The sequence below is a fragment of the Pristis pectinata genome, chromosome 26, assembly GCF_009764475.1.
Source record: "Pristis pectinata isolate sPriPec2 chromosome 26, sPriPec2.1.pri, whole genome shotgun sequence".
Taxonomy (NCBI): domain Eukaryota; kingdom Metazoa; phylum Chordata; class Chondrichthyes; order Rhinopristiformes; family Pristidae; genus Pristis; species Pristis pectinata.
The window spans coordinates 14,657,901-14,679,785 of record NC_067430.1 but is presented as its reverse complement, the minus strand read 5'-3'; the positions used below and the strand labels follow the sequence as shown (position 1 = coordinate 14,679,785).

The following is a 21,885-nucleotide window of genomic DNA, read 5'->3' as shown; positions in this document are numbered from 1 at the left end:
GTGCATAATTGCCCATGTGGTACAATACCACTAGGAGGTCCCAGGTTTGGTCTGGCAGTGCTTAACTAGATGACATAAACCAGAGCAGACGCAATTAGCCATAGATGAGCAAAAGGGGATATCAGATGGAGTTCCTGGTCCTGTGGGCACTGGATGTGTGTTTTGGAGTCAGTTATATTTGCTTTGTGCTGATGAGGTTATTCTTTGGATCACTATTCCAGGCAGGAGAATCCCAGGTTTCCAGGTATTTTGGCCAGGCTGGAGGAGGATCAGATCTGCCAGCGGCTGCCTCTCGCCTCATTTCTAATCCTACCGTTCCAGAGGATAATGCGACTGAAAATGCTGGTGGAGGTAAAATCTGCACATCACTCATCTGTAAACCACTAATCTGCAAAATCCACGCCTGTCCAATCACAACTCATGCTTTCTCCAAATCAAAAGCCTACAGGTCATGAAAACCCACAGCTTGGGAGGCCTTTTGGCCCATTGACCTTGTGTTGGGTATTTGAAGGAGTTCTCCATTCATCCAGCCCTTTGCCTATTGGATCACACATCTTTACCCTTCAAGCATTTATCTAGTTCCAATCAGAGAGTTAGTTTTGAATTTGCTTTCAATGCCCTTCCAGGCCTCATTTTGGATCATGAAATAATTAGATCAGAAAATATTTTTTTCTTATTTCCTTCAAAACTTATAATAATTTGTAACACCTCTGCCAAATCTCCTCTCCAGGTTCTCATAAGGGTCCATGCCGACCTTCAACCACCCATTTGTTCTTTGCTCTAAGAGTGAACAGACCAGCTTCTCTACTCTCACAACTTAACTGATGTCCATTTAAAAGCCCTTGCCTAATGTCTTCTCATTACTTATTTATTCCCTTGTGGAACGTGGGCATCACTGGCAAGGGCACCATTCATTGTCCACCCCAATAGTACTTGAGAAGGTGGTGGTGAGCTGCCTTCTCTAACTGCTGCAGTCCTTGTGGTGAAGGTGTTCCTACTGTATTGCGGAGGAAACTTCCAGGATTTGAACCCAGTATTGATGAAGGAATAGTGACATATTTCCAAGTCAGGATGGGACGCAAATCGCAGGGCAATCCACAGGAGTTCCCAAGTGCCCACTGCTCTTATCTTTATTGGTGGTAGAGGTTGTGGTTTGGGAAGTGCTGTGGGAGTAGCCTTGGTGAGTAACTATGGTGCATTTTTAGGTAGTGTGAACTTCAGCCATGGTGTGCCAGTGGTGGATGGAGTGAATGTTTAGGGTGGTGAATGGGATACCAATCAAACAGGTTGCCTTGCCCTAAATGATACCAGGCTTCGAGTGTTGCTGGAGCTTCACCTCTCCTTCGTGTAACCAAGATCTTTTACTCTCTTGTTTGATCTCTTCTTCCCTCTGTATTGTTCATTCCTGTTGAGTGACTTCCCCCAACTTCCCTGAGCCAGACCTGGCTCTGGGCTTCTCTCGACCCCCACTTGCCATTCCTCCTTTGAAGGTTGTCAAAGGACAACTGCTATTTCTCCAACATCTTCTGTTTTCACACCAAACTCTATCTGTAAAGGCATCAAATAAAATGGTAATGTTGTGAAGTAAGGCACTGAGAGGCGGTGCACCAAATGTCCCCATAATAGAACAGAAAATGTTGGAAAAACTCAATGGGTCAAGCAGCATCTGTGTAGACTGTAACAGGTCAATACTTCAGGCAAAGGCCCTTCTTCAGAACTGGGAAAAATTAGATTCAAAACAAGTTTTAAGTACAGGAAAAGGGAAAGGAGAGGTTAAAAAGCAAAAGAAAAGGTCTGGTCAAGTATAGGAGACAATGGGCATTGAAAGTGGTGTTGATGCTGGCTAAAAGAAGGTGCTAAATTTGATGAATAACGCAAGATGTGTCTGAAGAAGGTGTAACTAACAGATGGATAAAATCTGAAGGTGAACTACCCAAAGAGAAAACAAAATTTTGGACCTGAAATGCTCTCTCAGATGCTGCCTGACTGCTGAGTGTTTCCAGCTTTTTTCCAGCATCTGCAGTAATTTGCTTTTGGATCCCTGTACCAGAGTGAAGTGACCAGTAACAGAGTGAACCATCTGTATTGCAGAATATACTGAAGCGGACCAAACAGGGATCCCGGGACGAGGAGACAGCCACAAAAGCCTTTGACAAACTCAAGAAGGTGAATGGCTCAGAACTTCAGAAAGCAGGGGGTTTGAGAATGCAGACCTGTGCTGGGCATTTAGGGGGTAGGCAAGGATGGGGGGTCTGTGCAGGATATTTGGGGGGGGCAGAATTGAAGGGTGATTTCAGAGAGGGTCTTGGGAGTTTAGGTAGGTTTTCGAGTGTCAGCACAGAGTGCATGAGGAAAAATTCATTGGTTTTATTAAATTTTCAGAGTTATAAACAAAACCTCACCTGGCACTTGGCACTCGGACAGGTACATGGATAGGAAAGGTTCAGAGGGATATGGGCAAAACACGGGCAAATGGGACTGGCTTGGATGGAAATCTTAGTCGGCATGGACCAGTTGGGCTGAAGGGTCTGTTTCTGTGCTGTGTGACTCTATCATTCAGCTCAACCCAATGACTCTCTTGTTTTCCTCTCTCAGCTCACACAGGAGTGCAATTCCAGTGTGCAGTCAATGAAGAGGACAGAAGAACTCATTCACCTCAACAACAAAATCCATTTTGAGAGTAAGGTAAGCTGCTGTGCACCATCACAATTCTCTTGGAAATTCAGCTCCTCAGTTTGCTGTAGGAACACACTTGGAAGACGGAGGGAGGGGAGAGCCAGAACAGGGTAATCCACAGCCACCCCCATGTAACTTCCATCAGTGTGTTGTTGGCGCAGTACACAAGCGTAACAATTTGTTAATAGACCTACTAGAAGCCAGCTGTGAGGGACATCACGGCACAAGAGCTTTCAAGCAGAGGGTCATACAGCAAGGAAACAGGCCCTTCAGCCCATCAAGTCTGTGCTGACCATCAAGCACCCATGGAAACACATTCCAGTTTATTCTCCCCATATTCCCATCAACTCACCCCAGATTCTACCATTCACCTGCAGACAAAGGGCAATTTACAGAGGCTAATTACCTATGTGCAGGAATTATCTGCCCTGGAGGGTTTTCAGAGGGCAGATCATTGGAGGTATTTAAAGAGGAGGTGGATTTTTTTTTAAGGATCGGGGAACTGAGGGCTATTGGGAACTGGCACAGAAGAGGAGTTGAGGCCTGAGACAGAAGAACCGTGATCATATTGAATGGCAAGGCAGTGTTGAAAGGCCGAGTGGCCTATTCCTAATCCTATTTCTTGTCTTCCTGTGTACCATGTTTCTGGGATGTGGAACGAAACTGGAGCACACTGGGGAAACCCACATGGTCACAGGGAGAACATGCAAACTCCGCACCGACAGCAATGGAGAGCAGGATCAAACCTGGGTTGCTGGAGCAGTGAGGCGGCAGCTCTATTGGCGTGGGCGCGATTTCACATGAGTACCACTTGCTCGATACAAACTGAGACAAAAACTAGAGGCTGAGCAGTGTGAAGAACAGTTAGTGACTAACTACCACCGTTGCCAGGTTGTGTCCCACAATGATATCATGCAGGTAAAACTTGCCTCGACAGTGCAGCCCAGCCTCAATCTCCCCGCAGCAGTTTGTGACTATCCAACCTAGTGGCAAGTGAGGAAGAGGTGGTGGGGAGGCTGGGGGAGGGGGGAAGTGGGGGCGCAGTGGTGGGGGGGAGGTGCTTTAGTGCCTTGGGACTATGCCCAGCTGAAACTGGGTTGCAAATACCCAGTCGATTGCTCAAAGAACCTTTGCAGCTGGCAAATGAAGGAGAATTCAGCCCATTGGGCTGGCACTGGATTTAGATCCATTTCCAAGATCATTTCTCCTTTCCACAATTTGCACTTGGAATCTACAACGGAGTTTGCTCCTACTCTGCATTCCAGTGAGCAGGAGGAAATGTGGTTGAGCTACATTCTGAGCCCAATGGCAAGAAGTAGACAAGACTTCTTGTGAATGCTGCTGATATGATGCCATTTGCCTGTGATGCTTGTGCATATGACAGTAAACTCGACTTTGACTATGGCTTAAGTTTGGAGTTCTTAATCACTGGATCGCTGAATTTGGCGGCTTCTCTCTCTCTCTCACTCTCTCTCTCTCTCTCTCTCTCTCTCTCTCTGTCTCCAGATTTTCCCACTGATCTCACAGTCCCGGTGGTTGGTGAAGCACGGGGAGCTGACTGAGGTGGATTCACAGACCAATAACACGGCAGGGTCAAAGTTCAAGCTTTCCAACAGACCCATCTACCTGCACCTCTTCAATGATTGTCTTCTGCTCTCCCGAAAGAAGGAGTAAGTGCACTTCTGTTTTTTTATGTTTATCCATTTTTCAGGACCTGGACATTGCTGTCATGGGCAGCATTTATAACCCATCCCTACTTGCCCTTGAGACAGCGGTGGTGAGCTGCCTTCTTGAATCATTGCCATCTTTATAATGAAGGTGTTCCCACGGAGCTGTTGGCACAGTGATCCAGGATGTGAACCCAGCGATGATGAGGCAACTGTGATATATGTCCACATCAGGTTATGGGTGGTGGGTGGTGTTCCTAAGCCCCTGAAAGTGATCTTGGTGGTAAAGGTCATGAGTTTAGTAGTAGTCTGGGTGAGGAACTAATAATGTTGTAGGTTTCTTGTCACTCTCACAACATTATTTCCATTTTTCCTTGCTTTATAAGGCCTTTTGGCTTAAAAATACGATGATTATTTGCACCACGTGATGCAATTTTTAGGAAGTTAAACCTTTGTGTAGATCACAAAATCAGCAATTTTACCTCCAGATCCTTCAAGTGACATGGGAAGTGTATGGACACGTCCTGTGATTTCCACTGATGTGTAACACACCTGATACAGTTCTGTGATTTTGCATCATTTTAGCACTGTGCCAACCCTTTCATGCAATGCAAAGCTGGCCTTTGTGTGGTCAGGCCTGCTTTGCCAAGGAGAATGGCTCGGGGAACCAGTTTTTGGTGGCTTCGTACTCATAGATGTCATAGAGAGGTACAGCACGGAAACAGGCCTTTCGGCCCACTGAGTCCATGCTGACCATCAAGCACCCATTTTTATACTAATCTTATCCTGACTCATTTTATTCTGCCCACCTTCTAATCAACTCCCCCCCAGAATCTCCATCTTACATGCTGGGGGAAAGTTACAATTAATTTACCAACTGCTAATTTTTCGGATGTGGGAGAAAACGGGATCAACCAGAGGAAACCCACACAGTCACAGGGAGAATGTGCAAACTCCACACAGACAGCATCAGAGGTTAGGATTGAACCGAGGTCACTGGAGCTGTGAGGCAGTGGCTCTACTGGCTGCGCCCTCTGTGGCCACAACTGCTTAAATTACAAAACTAATCCTGTTGACATCTCGCCCTCAGCTCCTCCCGCTTGGGTTGCAAACCTCTAACCCAACTGTGGGCCCAACCTTCATCACCCACCCTAACCATAACTTTTCCTTCAATGACCTAATGTGACCCTTAAAAACATTCTTCCCCCACCTTTCCCTCACAGAGACTCTGATCCACTGGAGACCAAAGGCCACATGAATAAAAGGTTGTACAGTGCAAGGTGCGCAAAGCCTAATCTATAACCCTCACCATTTTGGCACTCGTGTATTAATGGACTATACTGTTCTTGATTCAACTCGCCACCCACACTCATCCTGTAACCTTTCTTACCTGCTGTGGCACCAGCTGTCAAAGGCATTGTCATAGAGACATTTAAAACAGTTTACATAATTAAAATGTATTAAAATTTAGTTTAAAACACATTTAATTACTGCAATTAATAACTTAGGGATAATATTGGATCCAAAGAGGAGACATAAATTGGTTTGAGAAAGCAGAAAACCTGAGGACCTGGATCAGTTTAGAATGCAACAGGAGGAGGACCATTGGATTAATGTAGAGGGAGGAAATGGAGTATGAGAATAAGCTTGTCAGGAACATAAAAACTGACTGTAAAAGCTCTATAGATACAGTATATGATGAGAAAAAGATTGATGAAGATTACAGTCAGGACAATTTATAATGAAGAACAATTGTCCAAATACTTTAGGTTAGTCTTCACAAAGGAGGTCAAAACTAACCTCACAGAAATGTTGTGGAACCAAGGATCTACTGAGAGGGAGGAACTGAAGGGAATCAGTATTGGTAGGGGAATGGTATAAGGGAAATTGATGGGACTGAATGTTGATAAATCCCCAGGGTCTGATAGTCTACATCCCAGTATTCTTAAGGAAGTGGTGTTAGAAACAATGGATGCATTGATGGTTATTTTCCAACAGTCTTTAGACTCGGGATCAGTTCCTATGGATTGAAGGGTTAGTAATGCAGCCTCATTATTTAAGAAAGGAGAGAGGGAGAAAAAACAGAATTGGTAGTGGGAAAAATGCTGGAGTTCATTATTAAAGATGCAATGGCAGAACCTTTGGAAAACAATAACAGGATCAGTCAAAGTCAGCATTGATTTATGGAGGGGAGATCATGTTTGACAAAGTTACTGGAATTTTTTTGAGGATGTACCAAGTAGAATGGCTGGGGAAGAACCAGTGGATGTAGTGTATTTGGACTTCCAGAAGGTTTTCGTTAAGTTCCCATGTACGAGGTCAATGCACAAAATTAAAGCACGTGGCTAGAGCACTGGTTGGCAGACATGAAACAAATGGTATTATTAGAGTCATTAAATATAATATCTCCAAGTTTACAGAAGGCACAGAGCTGGGGGAGTGTGAGCTATGAACAGGATGCAGAGGCTCCAGTGTTATTGAGACAGGTTGAGTTTGTGGGCTAATGCATGGCAGGTGCAAAATAATGTAGATAAATGTGAGGTTACGCACTTTGGAGACATAAACAGGAAGATTATTATCTGCATGGTGACAGATTAGAAAAGGAAGAGGTGCAATGAGAGCTGGTTGTCCTTGTGCACCATTTGATGAATATATGCATGCAAATGCAGCAGGCAGTTAAGAAAGCCAATAGTATGTTGACCTTCATTGCAAGAGGAACAGGGATGTCTTATGGCACAGGGCGTAAGTAAGACACACCTTGAAAATTGGGTGCACATTTCCATTATTTCCTTACAACATAGAAAGATGCCATTCAGCCCATCAAGTTGATGTTGGCTGATGGAGCAATCCCATTCCCCCAATCTACTAAATTTCCCCGTAACTGATTCCCATCAGCTCCTTCCAGGTTCTACAACTCACCTGGGGCAATCTTGAAGTGGCCAATTAATATAGCAAACCCACACAACTTTGGGTTTTGGCAGGATACCAGGGGAATCCCAAATGGTGACAGGAAGAACATTCAAATTCCGCACGGACAGCACCAGGGCTCAGAATCGAACGCAGGTCAGTGGAGCTGTGAGACAGTAGCTCTACTGTGCCGCCCCCTGTGGTCTCCTTATCTGAGGAAAGATGTTCTTGCTAAGAAGAAAATGCCACAAAGGTTCACCAGACCAGTTCTTGGGGTGGAGGACTTGCAGGTTGGGACGATTGGGCTTATATTTGTTAGAGTTTAGAAGAATGAGAGGGAACCTCATTGGGAACCTCATAAATCTTGATGGGAGTGGACAGACTCGATGCAGGAAAGATATTCCCAGTGGAGGGGAAGGCCAGAACCTCGGGTCACAGCCTAAGGATACAAAGGAGGCCTTTTAGGACTAAAGTGAGGAGCAATTTCTTCACCTAGGGAGCGGTGAACCTGTGGAATTCTCTACAACTGAAGGCAGTTGGCCAAATCATTAAATATATTCGAGCAGGAGTTAGATGTGGTTCTAATGGAAAAAGGGATTTTGGAATTTGGGGCGAAAGCTGGAACAGGGTACTGAATGTGGATGATCAGCCATGATCATATTGAACGGCAGAACGGGCTGGAAGGGCCAAATGGCCTGCCCCTAATTTTTATGCATCATTTGAACCTGTCAAGACAAAGGCTGCATTGCTATTTGCTGCCACCAGATGGCACTTTGGCAGCACCCTATCCTGTTGAAAGGCTGAGATGAGTTTTGGCTGTAGACAAACATTTTACCAACTGGAGGCAGATGAAACCTTGCTGTGGTCTAGATCCAGAGCACCTCAATCAATCATACTTTTCATCATGAAAATAGATTGAATGTGTGCAGGAGATTAACTAACCCTGACCTCCTTGACCTGCACCCTGTTCACACACAACATACACATCTCCACGTGCACACTCCCTGTATCCAGACACATACACTCCCTGCACCCACACACCAGGTGGACACATGTATACACCAGGCCTTCATACTTGTACACAGCCAGTTTTCACACTCAGTATTAACACATGTATTGACTTGGCATGCACACTTATACACATCACTTATACAAACCCACCCTTCATTTGGTACTTACTCACTATACACACTTGTAAACATAAGATAAAATAAGATCTCTTTATTAGTCACATGTAGATCGAAACACACAGTGAAATGCATCTTTTGCGTAGCGTGTTCTGGGGGCAGTCCACAAGTGTCGCCACGCTTCCGGTGCCAACATAGCATGCATCTGATGTTCACATGTATTTACACTTACAGCATTCATGCTTGCACACTGCCAGTGTTAGCACACCTACCTTCTCAGTGATGACACATGCACTCAGCCAGCATTTGCACATTTACATGCATCATCTCGCACATATTTTAATGTTTAGTATGTTTTTCTTGTGAATGTTGCTTTTCTGATGTTATGTGCCTGTGATGCTGCTGCAAGTAAGTTTTTCATTGCACCTGTGCACACATACTTGTGCATATGACAATAAACTTGACATTGACTTTTTTGATTTAGACTTTGCACACTGAGCAAGTGGTGCCCAGGTTAAACTCAAGGGCTCTGACGTTAGACCTAATGTCTCAAACTTTACATCAATTGGTGTGGACTGTGGTAGCTTGCTGATTGACACGCCTGCATATCACATCAGGCCTTGCGCCAACTGTGCCTCCAAGTTTTTAAAAGTATCATCAAACGTTGGATCTCATGAACAAACAGATCATAAGAAAGAAGACAGCTGCTTGAGACTCTGCTGCAGGGGTCATTAAGCTTAGGGAGCTCACAGATAGGGTTATTTGCAAATGGCACTACAAGGAATATATTTATAGGAAAAAAGACCATAAGGAATAAATATAACTGAGGCAAAACAGCAGTAGCCTTGGCTGATTTAAAAAACATGCAAAGAACTGGATTGAAACCAAATCCCTGAGACCCACCACATTCACCATCTGAATCTCAAGGCTTGGAATTAAAAGCAAAAGCTCAGGAGGTTGAGGTTGTTTACCGTGGGAAAGAGGCAGCTACAGGATCACCAAACTGAAGCTTTCCAGAACAAGAAGCAATAGGAGAAAGTTAATCCATGGGAATTATTTATAGTAGTAGGGTCAAAACCCTGGGGACCCAAGAGTTCAAGGAAGAAGCGTGGAAAGGAGTTTGCTCTCCAAAGGACAACATTAAAGTGGCAAGTAGAAATGTGGTCAAAGGATGATTGGTGGTTTTCCTTGGACGAAGTAAGGTCTGATTGGTCCTGTTTGGGGTGGGGGGGGGGGGGTGCTGTAAAAGATCCCATAACACAGGAGCCTTGGAGTTATCCTGTTATTCTGGCCAACAGCACTGCCTCCCTAAAAGAAGGAATCAGTTTCATTGTGCCTTGTATAACCAGAGGACCTGCTAAAGTGCCCTGCAGCCAGTGAAGTATAAATGATAATGACTAGATAATCTGTTTTCTGGTTCTTTCACAAAAGCTCATCCAAACAGCAGCATCAGTGACAGTGCCACACTCCCTCAGGATTGCACTGGGGCATCAACCTAGATTCCTGTGCTTGGGTTTCTGAAGTGGGACTTCTAAATCTGTTGAGAGGTGCAACAATCTTTTGTGTTTGCAACAGTGCTAGCAATGGAGAAGCTCCTGCAGAATGGTTTGCAATGTCCTAAGATTCTGAAAGACATTTGCAAATCTTTTTCACTAAATTAAAAGAAAAACTGCATTCCTGGTTTAGGAATTGTATTTCTGAACTGTGAGCTCCCAACTAAAGAGAAGGTGTATCATGGAACTTTACAGCTCTCAGGAAGGCCATTTGGCCCACAGTGATTGTGCTAACTCTTTCCTACAACAATGCAAAGCTGAGCTACTACTCCATTCTCTCCCCAAAAGCTTACATTTTCCCTGCTTCAAGTAGTCATTCAAATTCTCCTCAAAAGATGCAAAGCTCCCCACCCCAGACGTTCCCAAAGTATTCCATGGTCCAACAACCTCTGTGTAAAGGGCTAATGCAGATGTGGCCGTGTATATTGTGGTGATGCAAATGTAATTGGTTTCAGTGACCACTGACTGATGTCTTTCTTCAGCACAGGGAAGTTTGCCGTGTTTGTCCACGCTAAGACCGAGGAGCTGAGGCCGAAGGACCTGAACATGAAGGTGCATGGGATCCCAGGGCACGTCTTCCACCTTCAGCTGCTCGGGAAGCAGCACGCCAAACAGCAGATCCTGCTGCGGGCCCGCACCGAGTGAGTGACCAGGCGCTGGGGCCATGGGGCAACCGGACTCTGCGATTGTGGGCCAACTATGACAGCACAGACCATTGTCCAGTGCTGAGTGTGGCATCAGGAGCACAGATTCCTGAGAACCTTTGTTTTTGATTCCATTCCATTATTGGACAGATCATTTCCTCACAAAAGGCAAACACAAAAGACCCAAATGACAAATTTGCTTGTGATCTTTAATCAATTTGTGATAATTTATTATAGGATCTGACCGGTCCCACAGAACCCAAAGGTACATGTGTCTTGTATTCTTTTGCTTCATTAAATAATTGGAGCTCGTTTAAGCTCCAGTCATGGCCTGTGTGAACGTCTCAGCATCTGTCACAAGTTTCTTTTCTGAGCTGTCATCATTACCCATCAGATTGCTTTACTTTCATTACAGCTGAGGAGCTCAATAGGGAGATTGATCTTTAAGAGCTTCTCCACAGGGCCAGTCCACCTGGGCTTGGATCCCCAACAACAAGGACTCATGGGTGAGGAGGTCAGGGAAAGGTACCTGGTGCCAGAGGCTCAGGTGCAGACACTTGAGGCAATTGCCTAGGGCCAGAAGTTCAAGGCCAGACATAGATGGCTTCTCTCCAGTATCCCAGTAAGTCGGCAGTAATTTGTGTATGAATGTCGGCACAGATGGATGAGCATACTTGCGTTATTATAGCACCACTCACGTCCTTTTTAGTATTTCCCAAAATGGTCTACTTTTCAAGTCTGGTCTCTGCTTGCGGGAAAGATACAGCCAATTTATGCACGGCAAACTCCCCAAAACAGCAAGGTGATAATGACCAGATGATTGTTTCAGTGACGTGGATTGAGGGTTAAACTTGGCCAGGACACCAGGAGAGAACCAGCCTCCACCTTTTCTAAATACATCCACTGATTTAGTGTCATGCCCAAAAAGACTGCACCTCCAGCAGTGCAGCACACTCCCTCAGTACTGTACTGAGATGGGTCTTGTTGGGGTCTTCACTGGAGTGTCTCTTGAACCGACAAATCTTGAGTCAGAGCCACAATTGATGCAAGTCCCAGAGCCTCGATAAATTTGCTAACTGTGGTGCATCAGACTACCCTGCGGTTCTGAGTTTTGCCCCTAATATTGAGCTGGAGTCACTGGAAAACAACCAGAGAACTCAAACAAGCAGTTCCCTTTCCTAACCTGAGACCTGCTATGGAAACCCAATTGCTTGTGTGGCTGAAATTGGCTAACTTGACAAAACCCAGTGAAGTAGGCTGGAAATGTAAGCCAGCAGAGACTCGCCAGAGCTCATTTACACAACTCCAGTTAACCAAGAGGTGGCACCAGATTCCAAAAATCTCTGCAGGCTAATTACCACTTTGGACTCTGAACTAAACTGGGGTAGCAACAGAGCAACAAATCACAGAGAGAGATTTCATGCAATGACTAACCTGCAAATGGCCCAATAGGAGGGTTACTATGGTATATAAAGTGATCTCCTCAGGCAAAGAAAAGATAATAAAAGAATGTTTGTGTAGTGAAAGGTTTGATCGACCGCATGCAAAGTAAGTGAGAAGAGTAAGGTAAATTGAAAAGAAAAAGGTGAAAGAACAGCAGCGCTGAAATGGAAATAGAAAATGCTGCCAGTCCCACATAGTTCAGCCTTTTGCTTGCCTCCAGCGCTAAACCTGACATGTCAATCAGTCTCCTCTCTCCTGGGAAGGTCCCAATCCTATCCCATGTTGCCAGAGCCGTTTGTTTTAAACAATACTAGGGGTTTGGGTTAGCTTGGAAATTTTAAGACCGGTGGTCAGACCCGAGGACAGCAGAGAGCCTGGGAGAAAGTAAACTTAGTGAACAACTTGTTGAAGCTGTTGAGAACAGTGTGGGGATGGGAAGGTTCAAAGTAGGGTCAGAGTGTTGATACACATTAACATGGCTGGTCTCATTAGCATCTGGTCTCCCTGCAGAGGGAGCGATGGTAGGGGTTGGCAGTAAATAGACTGTTGGATGCCAGTTGTTATTTCCTGCAGGAGCTGTGTTTGGAGCTTTAGATAATTCTGTGAGAAAAGCTGAATTTAATGGCCTCGTGCTTACTGTGGCTGCATAGGAGGGGAGTCAGAGGGATCTGCTGTGGGCAGTAAATGGGAAAAAGCCACTAAGTGCAGTAACTGTGGAGGGCAATCCAATGCTGTTCCCATACAGAACCCTTGTACCCAATGCTCCTTAATTACAGAGTCTATAGACCCAATGGTGCTCTATTACACAGTCCCACACCTGCAGAGGTGCTCTGTTACAGTCCCACACCTGCAGCGGTGCTCCATTACAGGGTCCCACACCTGCAGCAGTGCTCTATTACAGCGCCCCACACGTACAGTGGTGCACTATTACAGAGTCCCACACGTGCAGCAGTGCTCTATTACAGCACCCCACACGTGCAGCAGTGCTCTATTACAGCGCCCCACACATGCAGTGGTGCTCTGTTACAGAGTCCCACACCTCCAGTGGTGATACTAAGCTTTTACTCTCTAGGATCTGGAAGAATAAGAGATGATATTGGAACATACAAAATTCTTATGGGGCTGGGCTGGATACATGCGGGGATGTCTCCCTAGCTGGGCTGCCTAGAACCAGTGTTCAGTCTCCAATAAAGGGTTGGTCATTTAGGACTGAACTGTGAAGAAATTTCTTTACTGGGTTGGTGGTAAATCTTTGTAATTCCATGGGCTGTGGAGACTTAGTCATTGAGTACAGTCAAGATAGAAATGGATAGATTTTGTGATATAAGGAATTGAGGCATTTGGATTTAGTAGAGGAAAGTGGCACTGAGGGAAAACATCAACCATGGTCTCATTGAATGTAGAGTGAATGTGAAAGACCAAATGTATACTACTTGTTTCTATTTCTTAAGTTCCTGTATACACAGAGCCCACAGACTCATGCTCAGTGACAATGTACCCAATGGTGCTCATGTACAGAGACCACGTACCCAATGGTGATCACGTACAGAGACCACGTACCCAAAGTTGGTCATTTACAGTGTCCAGCTACCGAATGATGTGGACATGCAGAGCACCTGTATCTAATGGTATTCATTTGCTGAGCCCATGCACCATATTCTGCTCATATTCAGAATTCATTATATTTTTTCACCCTTTCCTCAGGAGTGAGAAACAGCGTTGGATAACGGCTATGCTGCTCACAGAGCAAGAGACTGAGGCGGAACAGATGGATCTGGAGCAGGATGGTGAGTTTCTCACGAGGTTATTTTCTGACTTTGTGCCAGTTTCAGGAAGTGGTTCTGGGCTCTTGGCTGATCACGGGCAGGCTGCCTGCAGCTCGTGAAGGGAAAGTTGTAGGAGGTGCACTGCTAATTTCTCGATGCATTCAGCTGGCGAGTGAGACTGACTAATAGAGGCTGGACTTCAATAATAAATTGCAGTGAAGCAGCACTGTAATGTAGTCAAGTGTTACTGTGCCGCTTCGCAGGGTGACTTAGTCTTAAGCCAGGTAACTCTCATTGCTCTGGAATGCTGTCTTAACCTCTGCCGCTGACAAACCCAACCCAGAGAACTGCACAAGGGGTAAGCAACAGGTAATGAAGTGGAGCAACAAACAATCTGCTGGAGCAACTCAGGTACTGATGCAGGGTTTTGACCCAAAACGTGGACAATTCCTTTCCCCCTCCCCCCACAGATGCTGCCTGACCTGCTGAGTTCCTCCAGCAGATTGTTTGTTACTTGAGATTCCTACATCTGCGGTCTCTTGTGTCTCTAGGTGGTGAGGTGGAATTTATCAAGTGTTAATGTAGGAAAACAATCTCAAATTATTCTGACGTGAAAAAATCTGACATTATAGAGGTGGGTTTTAATTAGAGACTGAAGGGAGGTAATGGAGATCAGAAAGACGTCCATAAAGCAAGACCCAGGCAGGTAAGAGCACAGATTCTGAAAGTAGGGCTGGGGGGGAGGGGGGGTGGGGGGGGGTGGGGGGGGGAAGGGTATAGAAGAGACAGCAGTCCATTCATTGGAGAATGTGAGGCAATTAATGGGCAGGAAGAAGTTCCAGAGAGTACAGGGACGGTGTGGGCAAGGCCATACAGGGAGCCAGGTACAATTTCAAGAATTGTGTGTTGGAGGCTGGGAGCCTATGAGGATGGACTGCAGGATAGGAAGTTGGTAGCAGAGTTTTGGTGTATGCAGGGAGCAGAAAGTGGGGGGAATTGAGCCAAATGTGGAGATTGTGAGAGGGCTTCAACAGCAGGTGGGCTGAGGAACAGGTGGATTAGGGAGAAACTACAAAGATAGTGGAAGATATCAAGCTCAGTTCAGGGGGAGTTAAACTTGCTGATTGTGGGGAGCTCTGCAGAAAGTGTAGAAAATGAGAAGGTGGTGGGACAATGACAATCAGTGTGAGCTGCTTTATTTAAAAGGGAACCATCCCATGAAACATTCTATTTATAATACTCCATAGTATAATACCATTAAATTGTGCTCTGGTTTATGTATCCTTGTACATTCCTGGAATTGTTCTCCATTCCCGAGCCTGGCTTTCAACATTACCCGTAAGAATGTAGGTAGGGGAGTCTAGTACAAAAGGGCACAACTTCAGGATTGAAGGGCGCCCATTCAGAACAGAGATGCAGTGAAATTTCTTTAGCCAGAGAGTGGTGAATCTTGTGGAATTTGTTGCCACAGGTGGCTGTGGAGGCAAAGTCACTGGGTGTAATTAAGGCAGAGATTGATAGGTATCTGAGTAGTCAGGGCATCAAAGGTTATGGTGAGAAGGCGGGGGAGTGGGGCTAAATGGGAGAATGGATCAGCTCATGCTAGAATGGCGGAGCAGACTCGATTGGCTGAATGGCCAACTTCTGCTCCTTTGTCTTATGGTAATGTGAAAGGTGCTATTTAAATGCAAGCACCTTCTATACTGTCTTCTGTTGTGAACCATGGCCAGGCTGACTCTCCCTCCCCAGGCCAGGTTCACTGTGTCTGAAACTAATGTTCCAGTCAACATGGTACAGGCCAAGCAATGGAACCTCTCCACCAAGTTACGGTCCTACAATTGTCAAATAAGAAAAGTTTTCAATAGTAAGCTAGTAAAACCTATGTGCAAACCATGAAGGACCTGACAAGCGGCTGTCATTTTACTTCCCGTTCAGACTCTCCGCAGGTTCAGTGCGTCAAGACCTACAAGCCCCTGGAAGCTGATGAGCTGGCACTGGAGAAGGCTGATGTCCTTGAAGTAAAGACAAGAACGAAAGATGGTGAGACCTGGAACAGGCTACACAGTCACTTTTGTTCTGCCCAAATAGTTGGATCAACGGTGATCTCCCACCAACTCCTCAACACTGCTTTCTTGATACCCTCACCCACCAAAAATATCTCTTCGGTCTAAATGTTCAACTGACCCAATCCACAGCCTTTAGGAGAAACGTCCAAATTTCCATTGTCCTTTTCCAGTGGTGAGGGATTTCAGTTTTAAAATAGACCGGGGAGACTGGGCTTATTCTCCTTGGAGTAGAGTAGTTTGAGAGAACATTCACTGGAGTGTTCAAAAGCATGAGGTTTAGTTTGGAGAAGTATAGAGAAGCTGCTTCTATTAACAGAAAGATTTTAAGTGATTGGCAAACGATCCAACATGGTGAGGGGAAAATCTTTTCATCCAGCAAATAACTATGATCTGGAAATCACTGCCTGAAGTTGTGATAGATGCAGGTTCAAGTATGCCTTTCTAAAGGGAATTGAATGTGGGGAAAGAGTAAGGGAAGTGAGACTGGTCAAATTACTTTGTATACAGTTGACACAGACTCGATTGGCTGAAGAGACTCCTTCTGCTATGATTTCACTAGGACTGTGAACACTTTCCATGATACTTTTGTGTGAAAAAAATTCTTCATCACTTTGCAAGTCTGCACCTCTTGTCAGTTTTTAATATTACACCAGTACACATCAATTCCCCCAGTAGAGGAGATAGTTCCTCTGCACCTAATCTTGTTAAAATGTTAAATATCTTCAGAAGGTAACTACTCGATTTTCTATGTACACTTGAAAGCAAACTGTCCTAATAATTTAAACTCTAGAAATTTTCTGGAATGAAGGGTTAGGGTTAGGATACTGGGAGTGAGTGTCTTAAAGAGTGGTGGAGTGGAAACATTAAAATCTGCTGTTTTTTTGGGAGATGGAGTCACGGTAACTTGGAACTCAGCAGGCTGAGCAGTGTCTGCAGAAGATCCAACGCTCACCCAGTTTTCTCACTGACACTGTTTTCTGAATCCAGGCTGGATAGAAGGGATCCGACTGTCAGATGGAGAGAGAGGATGGTTTCCAGAAAGCTACGTGGAGGAGATAACAAACCGAAATGCCAGGATACGAAATCTGCGGGAAAAGAATAGAATTAAGCATGCAACCCAGAAACTCCAGGAAGAACATCAGTGACCAATGGCAGTGCTGCTTTTAAGAACATTTGTGGAGTGTTGGACTATACACATCCCAGATTTTAGGAGCAAATAACAGATTCAAACGAGTCCCTGAGCAATTTGCACTGATTACGTTTCCCGGTGAACATGGTTGATTTCAGGTGCCCACAGCCATTGATGTAGGGATGCGATAGCTGGTCATAAGTTGAATTCCCCTCACCTAAATAGACACCAGCTGGCATCCTTATCTCTATGATGGGAGGGTGAAAGGACAAGTCTAGAGAGGCTACGTCTCAATGGGTTGGTGCAAGCACAACTCTGAATGGTAATGAGTCAGTCCCCTTTGTATCTGAAACCTGAGGTCCAGAGCTACCAGTTGGAGTGCTGGCTTTAGGTCGGTGGTTGGGAACCAGCAGCCAAGAGAATGCATGTGGTAAATAACTAACCATGAATTAAACCCTCCACATTGTCCTCCTCCTGTCCAAACCAGAGAGCTCCAGCAACAGTATGTTGCCCCCTTATTAGCAACAATTCAGATTTAACCTTAGACTGACAGTCTTCAGGGTTGCAGGGCTGTACGTCATCCAATGCCTTGCCCCCTGTGAAGTGGACCTTCTCCCACTCAGGAAGCGTGGGTAGGGAACAGACACATTCTGTTGCTGAAGGGAGGGTTTACTGTGTGTCAGGAAGCTGGTATTGCTGCCAATTCAGGAGGAACTAGGACTTTAGCATGACCCAGAGCTGTATCCCTCCACACCTGTAACATGGCAACATTTCCACCATCCAATGTCCTGCCAGTGAGGGCTACTGAGCAGCAGTTCCAGTCATTTGTTGTCATGGTTACTGAGCAGCCTATCAAACCAGCCTGATAGATTTAAGCTTGCTCGAAGCAGCTATTGGCCTCCCTCAGCTCCTAGGCTCCAAAGCCACAGCACTCCTGGACTTTGACCAAAAGCCCAACTCATGAAAACCAGCCACTGCTTCAATCACCAAATAAGACTAGCTGCTTCAGATCCCATCAGACCCAAATTAGACAAAGACTTTAAGATGGGTTTCACCAGCAATCAATTATAGTCACTCGATTCACTCCATTTAGCAATAGAACCTTCAGCAACTCTGAAGGAATGCTGCAGTCAGCCAAGAAACAACCTGGGACTGACATAAACTGCAGGAGAAATAAAACCCAGCATTGCTTCAGGGGGAGAATGCAAGTGCTTGAAGCGTTCTTCATGTTTACTGCCTCTGACATTATGGAATCCCCTGAGTTTGTGGGCAAAACTTTTGTTTCTGCCTTTATCCAGGCAATGGGGCTGCTGGCTCCTCGCCCAAAGGCCTAGTTGTAAAAAGAGGAGGGTACTGTTCTAGCAAAACCGAGGTCGAGGGCTCAAATCCCACCACGGCACGGCACGAGATGGAATTCCATAAATCTGATGCCAGGGAAAACCATTCAAATGCTCAGATGATTAGTTAACTCTTTCAGAGAGGGGAAACCACCACTGTTACCTGGTCTGCCCTGGGTGGCCAGCACTCTCTGAAGTGGCCTCCCAGTAAGCAATCACTCCAAGGATAATGAGCGATGGACAATATACATATGTTTGCTGTGACTACCACATAGTAACAAGCGAGCATCTGCTGACTGTGTCATTGCAGCAGCCTCCAAATCTCCTCACTGCAACATTTTGTATAATTCTTTAACAATTCATGGTGTCCATAACTGATGCTGGCTTAAAACTTAAATTCCCAGCAGCCATGGTGGGATTTGAACCCGCATCTCTGGATCTAATGGGCCAGCAACTTTCTCACTGGGCTACTGTACATTACGATACCCTATGCTAGCTCACTCTATCACCTTGTTCTGCATATTTGTACACTGTGTTGTTCATGACTGGATGATGTTTCCAAGGTAGCTATAAGCTGCATGCATCTAGTGCTGGTTACCCTGGTTAAGGTGCCATTTCTATGGAATAAGTTATAACATTTACAGATTTAAAGCTGTTCATTGTATAAATACATTGTAATTTTGATTGGGACTCTCTCTCCTGCTGTGTACATTTTAACAGGAGAATGCAAGTTTACTTGGTGACGGGACGTGATGACTCACTGACCTTTCACCTTTGGGATCTGGGCTACCCTGGAGGTGCAGGTGTTTATTTGTCAGAAGGTTGGCATTCATGTTTGCATATTTCTCAGAGGTAAAGAGGTATGAGACCCAAACCGGCCTGCCTGGTGCAGACTGCTAAGTTATAAGAGTGGGGGGAAGGTGCGGAGAGAGACATTCCTCCACTCTCGACCCTGGTTCAGGCTAGAAGCCTCCAAGGTCATCACTCGGATACTAGGTGTCTGTGCCACATCCTTCAACCTGTGTCTAAAGTCAGTGCATCACCTGTGGCACACTGACTGAAATTCATTGCATTATTGTAAAAGTTTCAATTGAATGATATATATATTATTATATACCACTGCCATCTTAAGCCAGCACTCCCTCCGGGGGTGCACCTGTGCAGGCACTTTGTATATGTACACAGGTAATAACTGAGCTACTATGCACGTGTATGCAGGCCATGTACACAGCATCAGCAAATATCTAAGCAGAAATATTTGATGCTTGGATCAAATATGGTTATTGACAGCTGATTTATACACTGGAATAGTGTGAGGATTTTCAGATATTATTGGATGTTTAATGATTATACACCATCAAAACACTGATGTAACATTTCTATTTGGTGTCATAATTAAAAATATCCTTACCATCTCATGATAAATTCTGATAAGCAATATTTTCTTTTCTGTGGCTACCTCCCTTTGACTATAGCTTCTGCTGCACATTACATTGGACACAAACTCACGTTCCCAGATTTAAAAGCTGTTCTCTATACAAAACCCTAGCAATAACTTTCAATGCAGAATCACTCCTTCTGTGTACTCTTTAACAGGAGAATGGAAGTTTGCATTAATTGGTGATGCAAGATGGTTCACTGAACTTTCACCCCAGGATCCAGATTTTTAAAAAATGCTGGAGGATGTAGGGGTTATTTAATAGAACATCAGTAATCATGTCTGCATATGTGTTAGAGAAAAATAAGGCCATGCGAAAAACTGGTCTGGCTGGTATAAATGTGAGATGCATTGAGAAGGGAGAGCCATTCTGCACAGTGGTCACAGTCTTGACAATCAAATCAAAACAGCTACAGTACTTGCTCAACTTTGTCACACACTCAACAGGTTTCCTGGCACAACAGTGGGGAGTAGGAACACCAGCTGATTGTAAACTCCCCACCCTTACTTAACCTTCCTTGGACCAAACATCAGGACCAGCAAAAATCAGCAAATGCGTGCATCGAGAATCAACCATGGAGCCCTGAACAACCTTGCTGGGTACTTGCCAACATTATGGTTTGTGGTTTATTTTTATTCCATTTGTAAGGTGTGAATGTGCCAATCAACTGTAGTGAGGCCTAGAGAAACTCTGTAACTGGTCAGGCAGCATCTGTAGAGAAACAGACAGAATTAATGCTTCAGGTCAATGGCCTCTCAGTTGATGACCTGCCTTCTATCAGGCTGAAAGAAAGGTCATTGACCCGAAACATTGTTTCCCTCTCCACAGATGCTGCCTGACCAGCTGAGCATTTCCAGCATTCTCTCTCTATTACAGCATTGGAACCAACTGATTCATTTGCAAAAGTTAGATGAATGAACAGCAACATTTTAAGCTGAAATATGTACGTATTTCTGTGTTCCAGAAATAAAGCTGCAATGTGTTCTCTCTCAATGTAACTTAAACAGAAGCTTGTTTGGATTGTCACCATCAGTTAAACTCTTGTCCAGCCACAGATGTGGTTTTAAAAATACAAATAATCCTCTGTTGGTGGAAGGATTTGCTCCCTTTCTTCCCCGGTACCAGTCACATCACCCTTCCTTCATTGTTGCTTGGTTAAAATCCTTGATCTCCCTTATACCTCCTTGCAAAACATCTGCCCCCCCCAACCCCTCCTTCTACCAATGCTCCCATCAATAGGCATGGCCCAAGGTGTTCACAAGCAGGTATCAAATTCACCAAGATAGGAAAATGGTGGCAACAACTTACCAAATTAGTGTGTGAATACAAACCAATTAATATCTATGATGCAGAACTTGAACAGACAAATCTAGGCTAGGTTTTTTTTAAAACAAAAATCACCTCCAGAATCAAGGTCACCCAACTTCCATTAGAGCTGCAGGACATACAGGGTGCTTGCATGTGCACCAGCTTGGAGACATAGCTGCAAGTCATGAGGGGGAAGAGGGTGGGCCTTACACTTGCATCCACAACAGGAGGATGCTCGACAAACCTGTCCCCATTGTACAACGTTCCCTCCATTCCCCCAAACAATTAAAGATCTGCAGCAAGACCAAGAAAACACAGCTTCTTATTTCTTGGGAGCCACCTCTCAGTGACAGCAGACATGGATAATGAAATTCCCAATCACCCGCCATACACCAGCACAGGCTTTGTCCAGCTGAGGGACCAAGATCAAGAATTCAAACTCAGTGCAAAGCTTACAGGATACCAGGAAGCAGTGATCCCTCCCCTTCCAGTATAATTCTGAGACATGGGCTTCCTACAACAGATACATCAATGCACTGGAAATAGAACAGTATTTCTCCACAAAATCTTCCAAATCCTTTGACCAAATAAGCAAACCAAGGTCAGGGTCTTCTCCCAAGCCAACATCGAGGCTCTAACTACAGATGGCACCAGTGGGCAGGCCAGATCATTCGCATGCCTGATACCAGACTCCTACAACAGACACTGAAATAGTCCGAGCTCTGAAATAAGTTACCAAGTGGACAGTGGAAAAGATTTGAGCACGTCCTCAGAGCCTCCTTGGAAAAAGTGTGACATTCCCACTGACTGGTGGAATTCTTGG

At 45.0% G+C, this 21,885-nt stretch overlaps 1 protein-coding gene across 3 annotated transcripts in view; it reads left to right on the top strand.

Annotated features, from left to right (window-relative positions):
- arhgef19 (Rho guanine nucleotide exchange factor (GEF) 19) overlaps positions 1–19,740 on the top strand; it is a 75,499-nt gene extending 55,759 nt beyond the window's left edge. For all 3 annotated transcript variants that reach the window (XM_052039620.1, XM_052039618.1, XM_052039619.1), the window contains exons 9-16: positions 222–351; positions 2,092–2,166; positions 2,596–2,685; positions 4,183–4,346; positions 10,413–10,571; positions 13,722–13,804; positions 15,719–15,823; positions 16,837–19,740. In XM_052039620.1, coding sequence (XP_051895580.1) covers positions 222–351; positions 2,092–2,166; positions 2,596–2,685; positions 4,183–4,346; positions 10,413–10,571; positions 13,722–13,804; positions 15,719–15,823; positions 16,837–16,994 — 964 coding nt within the window. In that variant the 3' untranslated portion in view covers positions 16,995–19,740. The remainder of the gene's footprint in view (positions 1–221; positions 352–2,091; positions 2,167–2,595; positions 2,686–4,182; positions 4,347–10,412; positions 10,572–13,721; positions 13,805–15,718; positions 15,824–16,836) is intronic.
- Positions 19,741–21,885: the final 2,145 nt, after the last annotated feature.